The sequence below is a fragment of the Mandrillus leucophaeus genome, unplaced genomic scaffold (genome assembly GCF_000951045.1).
Source record: "Mandrillus leucophaeus isolate KB7577 unplaced genomic scaffold, Mleu.le_1.0 Scaffold399, whole genome shotgun sequence".
NCBI lineage: Eukaryota > Metazoa > Chordata > Mammalia > Primates > Cercopithecidae > Mandrillus > Mandrillus leucophaeus.
In genome coordinates, this window is record NW_012104242.1 from 1261820 (window position 1) to 1271321 (window position 9502).

Genomic DNA, 9502 nt, shown 5'->3' on the forward strand with positions numbered 1-9502 from the left:
GTAAGGCTTGCCATTATTTCAAAAGATACGGGACAAAGGGACTTTGGGGGAATAGGGTCTTTTGTTGTTCCAAATTGTGTATTTTTCTGCCCTAGTACTCAAAATGTAGTAATATGCCAGGTTTCAAGCTGGATAAAAGTGTGGCTGGTTTTCATTGCTCTTCAGTCCGCATTACCCATTTGAGATCGTTTTTTTAAAGCCCAAATAACACATTGAGTGTTTCCTGTAGAGTGAGCCCATCGGAGTTACACTCTGTCAGTGTTTCTCTGCAAACGCTGTCTCACCTTCGTTTTTGAAGGATACTTTTTCTTGATATCAGATCGTAAGTTGAGATTGTTTTTCTATCGGCATTTTAAAGATGCCATTTCATTGTTTTTTTGTCTTCTGAGAATCAGTTTTCAGTCTGATTTAGCTCCTTTGAAGTGAATTTGTGTTTCATTACCTGACTGCTTTTAAGATTTTTTTCAGCAATTTAACCACTGAGATGAGAATTAAAAAAAAAATTCTTGGAGTATAATGTGCTTTTCAAATCTGCGTTTGGATGCTTTTTGTTTGTCTTGGAAAATTCTTAGTTACAATCTCTTTAAATATCTCTCCTGTTCCATTACTTTTTCTTTCTTTTTCTGGAACTCTTAGTACATGCATTCAGACTCTCCTGCTTTCTTAGCTCTCTTTCGTACTTTCTGTGTGTGGTGGTTCATTTTATGTGTTCCCTTGGTTAGGCTAGAGCACCCAACTAGATTAACTGTGAGATTAACCGGCAGTCCCAGGTAATGCTGGGAAGGCACGTTCAACGCGATTAACGTTTAACTTGTTAGATTTTGAATACAGCAGGTAACGCTCTGCAGCGTGGCTGGGCCTCATCCAATCTGCTGAAGGCCTGAAGAGCAAAGATTCAGGTTCTGTGAAGAAAAATAAATTCTGCCTCCACATGGCCTGTGGACTCTAGATGTGCCGCTTCCATTCCTGTTGAAAACTTCCAGCCTGCTGGCCTGCCCTGTTCATTTTAGACTTGCCAGCCCACACGACTGATGAGCTGATTCCTTAAAATAAATACCTATCAATCTCTATCTATCTATCCTCTATCATCTATCTATCATCTATCTATTATCTATCTATCATCTATCTATTATCTATCATCTATCTATCTATCTATCTATCTATCTATCTATCTCTATCATCTATCTGTTGTCTATCATCTATCTATTATCTATTATCTATCTATCTATCTATCTATCTATCTATCTATCTATCTATCTATCTATCTATCTAGCAATCATCTATTCATCCATCCTCCATATATCCTTTCTGCCTTCTGTGCTGCATTCTGGATGTTTTCTTCAGAACTGTGCTCCCATTTATTAATTCTCTCTTGCGCTCTGTTTATTTGGTATTAAACCATCCTCTGTTTACTTTGTTAACCAAATTATTTTATTTTCTGTATTTCTGAAATTCCTATTTGGTTCTATTTTTTTCTGAGCTTTCATCTCTCCCCCTAAGTGTTCCATCTTGCTTCAGAAAATGTCCTTTCTCCTACTGAGCGTGGTTACATTAGGGTCTGTATCTGAAACTCAAACTGGAGTGTCTGTCCTGCTGCCTGTTGTTTCTTCTGGATTTGGGTTTTAGCTCCTGTGTCTGCTTATTTTTGTGTGTGTGGCCATATTCTATTTATAAACTTTTTGTAGAGTTATTTTGAAGTAATGAGTAATAGGACCATCTTAATTTAAATCAAGAGTGGAGATCATTTCAAGCTGTAAACACTGTAAGGGGCTGTTTGCCTTGAGCCCACCTTGGCCCTGGGAGGCAGGCCCACCCGCCCCCTTAGCCTCCCGTGGCTGCTGAAGCACGTCTCAGCCCTTCAGCTTCCCAGGGACTCTTACCAGAAGATCTCACTTCCCATCCCTGTCCTTCCCCAGGTCCTGGCCTGGCAACTCTTCCCTCTCCCGTTCGCTCTCTGGTGCCACCAAGGAGAATTGCAGGTGCCCCGCCAATGTCTCCCGCCGTCCTCGGTTTGCGGTGCAGCCCCATGGGAATGGGATTCTCCAGAATTTTACAGAATCTTCAGGGAACCATCGTTCTATATCTGTCAACGCCGGACACAGAATTTTTTTTTTTTTTTTTAAGATAAGGGTCTTTAGTCTCTCGTTAAGTTTTGTGATTGGCAAACATTTCTCTCTCAGAATGGCAGAGCTTTGCATGCCTGGGTAGGAGAACACATCTAGGCAGAGATGACACTGAAAGGTTTTCATGCCAGAGAAACCTCAGAGTTTTGACTCCAGGGATGCGACTGTGAGCAATGAGGGATGTCCATGGAGAGGCTGATCCCAGTTCAGAAGAAGAGGGGTGGTGCTCTTAGCCTGAGACTTCTGAAGGAGGTCTGGCTCACCGCAGCAGAGCGAGGCTTTCTAGCCCCCAGCCAGCAAAGCACGGGGGGCGGGGGGACAGGGGGAGAGTCCGGCATCCTAAGATGCCAGCGTCGGCTAGGTGGCTTTTACTGTACCGGCACCGTCCTAGTCTGCACTTTTCCCTTTAGCCCTGCGACCGCCTTCGTAACCCCACCGAAGCGAGGCCTACTGATTGTTTCAGGTCTGGGAACCAAACAGCAACCTGAAACCATCTGGAATCTTCCCTTGGTGAGAAGGGAGAGGAAGCCTGCTGCAGCCTCTTCAGAGAGCCTCTCTCTCCCGCTGCTTACCCCACACTCTCAGCCCAACCCTGCCCAATTCGCAAAACCCTGTGGGAGTCCTTCTCCCAGCTCCGTTCCCTCATTCCTCCAGGACTCTGCGCCAGTGTCTCCGCCAAACCCAGAGTGCGCCTGACCCTTTTATTACAGCTGAGGGTCACTTTTTAATCCTCCTTTTGTCTTGTTTTTTTTTTGACAAAGCACTCATATTTTGTTTGTCCATCTCCCCTGCTGGAATGCAATCACCCTGAGGGGTGGATTTTTGACTGTTTTGTTCACTGCTCTATTCTCAGTGTGGGACTGTGCCCGCCACTTTGTTTATCATCAATACACACTTGCCCAATGATTAAGCAAATGCCTGGATTATGCTGATCAATTTCTCGATGTTGGATACATTTAACGTATTGACAACTGAAGGATTTTCCTGGAGTCAGTGATACAATTCTCAGGAGCAATGGGATTAAGTTTGTTGCTTAAATTCTATTGGGAAACAATTCCTTAAGATCGTGGTGGAAACTAAATGAAAATTAATTATTATACAAAATAGTTTTAAAAGGATTCTCCAGAAAATGAAAACAAGGTTTTTCAATAATTTTAAATTTATCATAAGCTATATGCCATCTAATTTGCCTAGAAGGTTCTGTGCTAATCTATAAAAATGTCTCATTAAATAGTTCTTTGTTGAATCTAACTTTTTTAGTTCTCATGAAAAGATATTAGGATTGTTTTTATTTTATTTTATTTTTTGTAGACATGGAGTCTGGCTATGTTGGCCAGGCTGGTCTCAAACTCCTGGCCTCAAGTGATCCTCCCACCTCAGCCTTCCAAAGTGCTGGGATCATAGGCATGAGCCACTGCACTTAGCTAAGACTGCTTTTAGATTATTCTAGCAAGATTTATACTTTTTTTCCACCAAAAATTCCTGCAAGGGCACAGGAGGATAAATTCCTAGCTCCAGTGACTGTAAGATACAGCAGGCTGCTAAAATATTTTTGTAAAGCTTATGTGTTTATGACTAAACATTTGCAAAAATTTTGTAGGTTACTCCATAATAGACCTCTGTTTTAATGTAAAAATAATATGCAAATCACTTACCATCTGGATACAAGAAAATATTTGCTACTGCTTCGCTAATATGTTATTTTGCAAAATACTCTTAATGATCATTAATTTCAGAAATTTCTCCTGAATTAAAGAGGCCTGATACTCCATAGAAGTTTCTTCAACTCAGTGTGATAACATTTTGAAAATCTGGACTCATAAAAAAATATGGACATAAATGGCAACAGAGAGATACTTTGAATGCCAAAAATAGGTAGCATTGGGCAAAATTCCTAAGCTAGTATTGGTACACATTTCAGTAAGTATCAAACTTCTTTCTGACAAATGGGGTTACTGTGAAACATGGACACCTGAAAGGGCTTCGGACGCTCCAGCTGGCCATTTTCACGACTCCCGGAATGTGCGTGCTGTGAAGGAAGACAGCCCGTGTTCTCCTTTATTTTATCACCAGCACCGCAATGTTCATCAAACGAACATAAACCAGGAGTCTTAAACAAGTCACGGTTCTAATCAATTCTCTGGGTCCATCTCTCAGATTTCATGTTCATTGCCAAGACCTTGAGGTGGGCTATAAAAATAATCACAGTTTTATCTTCAGTGTGGACTAAGAAATTAATCATTGACAACATATCTGTTAAATATGCCATTAACACAAACAACGAATTTATCCTACCCTGATTTTTTCCCCTTTGTTTTTTGTTTTTTTCCTTGATGAAGAGAAATGAAAATTTAGCCTTGATGTTGAAAGCTCGGAGAAGCATATGTCCTCAGCTTGGTGGAACAGGCTGTCAAAGTGGCTCTTTCATCTCACTTTTTCCTAAAAGGATGATTAATCAAAGCATAGATTTTTATTAATTACTGTCCCCATCATTTTGTTCATCTTACTGAATTCACTGAGAAGGACCAAGGGCAAACTCCTTTAGGCTATCTGTACTCAGGAAATAATGCAACTTTTGCTGAAGGATCCAGGGTTTGAGACAGCCTCGAAATGGGCTTCTGGTCCTGGAGTTTTGCCGTAGGTTTAGACTGGTAAGTGCAGAATTTTTCAAGTATATCCTTCAAGAACGTTAATATGCATCCTGTGACTGTGTGAGTAAGGGTATCTTTTTCAGCTTGGCTGCTTCTTTTTAACTCAGAGCTGATTTAGCCATATCTAAATTGCCCGGCCTCATTCTGCTAATACATAAGCTTCATCTTCTAAGGCAATTCTGCAAACTGACCTTGAGGGAAGCTTCAAGAAAACTTCATTTGCTTATTTGAGGGGGCTTTTTATTATTATCCCTATGCAAGATCTCTTTCTCTTTTGGTGCAAGAAATTCTGATGATTTCCTTTCAAAATTTGCATGATTGGTTTTTAAATGTCCATCAAGAACAATGCAGGGACAGCTTAGGGGTTGCGTGCAGGCGAGATACCAACATTTAGGCTCATTTGCATCTCCAAAATAATAAAAACCAGATTCCCAATAAGCATGTAAATGGAGGCTGAAATATTTAGGCTGCACTGGCTGTGGTGTGGCAGGTGCCACCTGGGATCAGGAGTAGGCAGGTGCCACCTGGGCTCGGAAGCAGACAGGTGTCTCTCGGGCTTGGCCATTATCTGTGCCGCTCAATGATGTTAGGTGGATCTGAATTTCTCTAATTGCGTTTTCTAAAATTCACTGTGTTCACACTTAGGATTCAAAATTCCTGTTTTTATTTATGTTGACATGTTCCCAGATGGACACATGATTGAAAATCAGCACTGGGAGACTGGCTGCCGAGGGTGACACGCCAGTGCCCAGGGAGGCAAAACCTGCTCCGTTAATGGTGACTTGGGGAGGACACGGTTGCATTTGTCGTCTGTATTTCCTTGTGCTGCGCAAACTTAAATAAGCCCTTCACTAGGCACTGGACACAGAACGAGGATGGTCTAAGGAAAACGCACAGAAAAAGATCACAGGGGCCACTCGTCAAACAGGTGAAAATCCTCTCAGGTTTAACTCTGAAATCTAAGAACTGCACCGAGGCCTTGCGGGCCCCCAGCGCGGGAACACTTGCTTTGAGTTCCAAACCGGTGATTCCAGGGCTTTTTGGGGCCCACTCCAGAGCAGTTTTTTCTGTTCAACCACAGTGAGTAAGTAGTCGTCACTGTTTTAAGGAAAAATAGGGGAAAGAACCACAGGAAACAGGAAAGCAAGAAAGAGGTTGAGACTGGGTCCAGACTCACTGCAGTGATTGGCCATTTCCACAACGCATAGAGTTGTATGGGCTGTGACTTGGAGGCGCACCTTTAGGCCCTCGCCTGCTGGGAGACGGCAGTCAGTGGGTGTCTTGGCAACGACGTGGGAGCAGTGGCCACCCCTCCCTTAGCTGCGGCCTCTTGCTGCGAGGCCTGTCTCGCATTGTTAGTTTCTGTGTGATTAGAAACACGGACAACTGCCCTAAGAAACCGCACCACACTGCCCAGAATGCAGAGTGGCACGCTGAAGGAACCGGGGTTTACCGCCAATCGGATCTGAGTTCAAGTCCTTGCTCCCTACTGATGAGGGGTTTGGGCGAGGTGTTGAATTTCTGAGTCTCTTCCCATCCCACATTAAGACAACAGAGGGGCCGGGCACCGTGGCTCACGCCTATAATCCCAACACTTTGAGAGGCTGAGACGGGTGGATCACTTGAGCCCAGGAGTTCAAGACCAGCCTGGCCAACATGGTAAAACCCCATTTCTACCAAAAATACAAAATTTAGCCGGGTGTGATGGTGCACGCCTGTGGCCCCAGCTACTCAGGAACCTGAGGCACACGGATTGTTTGAATCTGGGAGGCGGAGGTTACAGTGAACTGAGATAGCACCACTGCGCTCCAGCCTGGGCGACAGAGAGAGACCCTGTCTCAATAAAAAAATAAAAAGACAGAGATAATAACCTTTGTCATTAGCTGGTGTGAAAATCGAGCAGCACAGTTAGGTGCTTTTCACAAATTATTTATTCCCAAAAAAGCTCCCACTCCTGCCTCCACGAATCCCTGTTTAACCCCGATCTTATCATTTGAGCAGGTTTAGAGTCCTGGGAAGAAATCCTAGGTCCAGTGACTCTCAGCTGCAGCAGGACACCACCCTTTTATCGTCCTGCTTTCTCTTTCCGGTGATTTGGTTTAAGACCTAACCCTGCCAAGCCCGTGGTGTCGCGCTCCTTGCTGGGGCACAGGTTTTCTCTGTTTCCCCCACATATCTGCCTGATTCTGCCACAGCGAGGCCCTTCAGAGAGCTCTCCCACTCCAGCAAGGGAGGCTGCCTCAAAGACCTGGTGTTCTGCAAGCCCAGCACGAGGCTGGCAGCGATTGGGGAACCCTCCCCCCGCTTCCTGTCGTTCCCGTGAAAGGCAGGGAGTCGCCTCCGGTCAGTGTGTCCTTCACAAAACCCTCCCAAGACCACTCCCCGGTCTTTCTAGGGCACCTCACAGCTGCCAAGGGACTCTTCATCCTTGCAACTGGCTGTGTGCCAGGCGGCCCGGGCAGGCCCCAGGTAACGCGGGGAAGTGGAGGCTCCGGGAGCCTCGGGTCTCTGAGGACATCTGGGCTGTGGGGAACCCTGGTGCGGAGCTGGCCCAGTGCTTGCGGAGTCACCTTGCGGCCTCTGAAGGGTGCGGAGGGCCCGGGGCCCTGGGTCCCGAAGACCCGCTCCGCCGTGTGGGCCTCGTGCCCCCTCTCCCTGCCCCTCCTCGTCCACCTGGCTCTTCCTCAGCATCGCCTCCTGTGGGCGGGCAGGTGAGGCCTCTCGGGTGAGCCCAGCACTAGCGATTCTGTTTTCAGGGCTCCTTTAGACACCGCTGTGAAAAGAGCACCACGACCCATTCTGAAAACAGCATCGTCACACAGTCGTGAATTCACGTCAAGACCTGGCCTGTTGCTGTATGCAGAGAGACGCTGAACCCTCTCATCAGTTTTCCTTTTTAAAATCGTAGGACTTTGCCTATGAAATCATACATTGCCACTAGCCAACATGGGTGCAGTCTGCCGGGGATGGCACCGCCGGGCACAGCTGCGTCTGGCTGGTGATGGGAAGGAGGCAGAGGGCCCCGGGATGGGGGTTCTTACCGCTGAGGAGAGGCCGGTTGTGCCGGTAGGAGGCGGGCAGCTGGCCGACACCCTCCATGCGGTGGCTCATGACGCGTGCGAGGTGGCCCGTGTGGTGCAGGCTGCCCACCACGATGCTCTGCAGGTACACGGGCTCCACGAAGTGGGACAGGAGCGCGCCCTGCAGCCCCAGGACGTTCCACCTGTGGGGAGAGCCAGCGGTCAGCGGGGCCCCACCCGGGAGCCCAGGGAGCCCGGTCCTCTCCGCCCCTCTGCGGCCTGGTCCTGAGGGCCTGTCACTTTCTCCATCGTGCAGACCTGGGGGGGCTCGCTGGGAGTGCCCCAGACTCAACCCAGCCATCACGGGGGCTCTGGGGACACTGTTGCCTGGGACTGGGCTCCGCGGGCCCCTGTGTGCTAACAAATGCTGCTCCCTTTTCTGAAAATGAGTCGTTAGAGTGGAAGCTGTTAGGTTCTCTCTGGGACTTACAATTAGATTTTTTAAAAAAGATACTCTGTCCCGAACGTGAATCTGAATTTTTCTTTATATTAGCTGGGAAACGTTATAAATGGAATTTGTTTTAGTTTAGGGAAAAATACTTTGTACTCCCTTTGTCCTTAGCAGTCAAAATGACCTAATGTGTTGAAATTACATTAATAAATGACCTCGTTTTGGTCTGGGGATGATTTTGGTTTCAGAAGCCCGGATTGGAGATGAACAACAAGGCCATTTTGTTTGAAATAAATATAGCTCTGGGGTGAATGTTTTTGCTTCCTCAAGCAAAAATGCCGAGAGCATTGACAGGTTTTCCCCTTAAATTTGGGTGGCAAGAGTGTGTGTTTTTCAAGGCAACATTCTGTGGTTTCCACTCTAAATAATGTGCTGAAAATCCTACCTCCTTCAGCAGCAAGTGTTATGCAGCTAATTTCTTACATCATTGTTCTTTTCATTAATTAACATTTCTCCACTGTTAGAGCAATTACTGCCGTCCCCGCATGCAGCGTCTCTTTTCATGATTAATAAGGAGTCATTACATTTCCCTTCCCGAAGCAGTCAATTAACACAGAATTCTTTCCATTAATTACTGAATCTACCTGGAGAGTAATCTTCTCTGAGAACCTGTGACACCAATTGCTTTAAAAAGTTCTCTTTAAATTTTATTCCAAAAACACAAGCAATTTAGCCAGCGATATTAATTTGCCTCAGAAGCATCTCCGTGAATGAGAAACATCTTTTAATCTCATGCAAGAAAAGGCAGCCATCTGGCTGGTGGGGGTTTCGGGGAGCCGCTCTCCCTCTCTCCCTCCGCAAATGCAGGTCATTAAAGTAATGTGCTCATCTACATAAAACTCAAATGGAATATAAAAGGTAATATTTATATACAAACAATTTAGTCCTACAATTTAAACAGTCATTGGTTTTATGAAACATTTACTTCAGTCTATCAGATTTGCATAACTTCATTTAAAAAAATATTGTGGTCATTTCTACAAGTCACGGTGTTTCTCCCAGAAAGCAAGGGAAGGGCTGGCCGCTGGATGCGCGAGCTTCTACCACAGGGGCAAGGTCGGGCGCTCTGAAGGGTAGGACGAGACAGAGGCCACAGAGTGCCTGTCATTGAGGACCTTCATTCCACAGCGTGTCTGCCTGGATGTTGGATGGTCGGAGGCCACAGAGCGCCTGTCACCAAGGACCTTCATTCCACAG

General features: G+C 45.8%; 1 protein-coding gene across 1 annotated transcript in view; it reads right to left on the bottom strand.

Moving 5' to 3' along the window:
- ADARB2 (adenosine deaminase, RNA-specific, B2 (non-functional)) overlaps positions 1 to 9502 on the bottom strand; it is a 195154-nt gene that overhangs the window by 18179 nt on the left and 167473 nt on the right. Inside the window, exon 8 of the mRNA XM_011991567.1 lies at positions 7816 to 7997. Within this exon, the coding sequence (XP_011846957.1) occupies positions 7816 to 7997 (182 nt within the window). The remainder of the gene's footprint in view (positions 1 to 7815; positions 7998 to 9502) is intronic.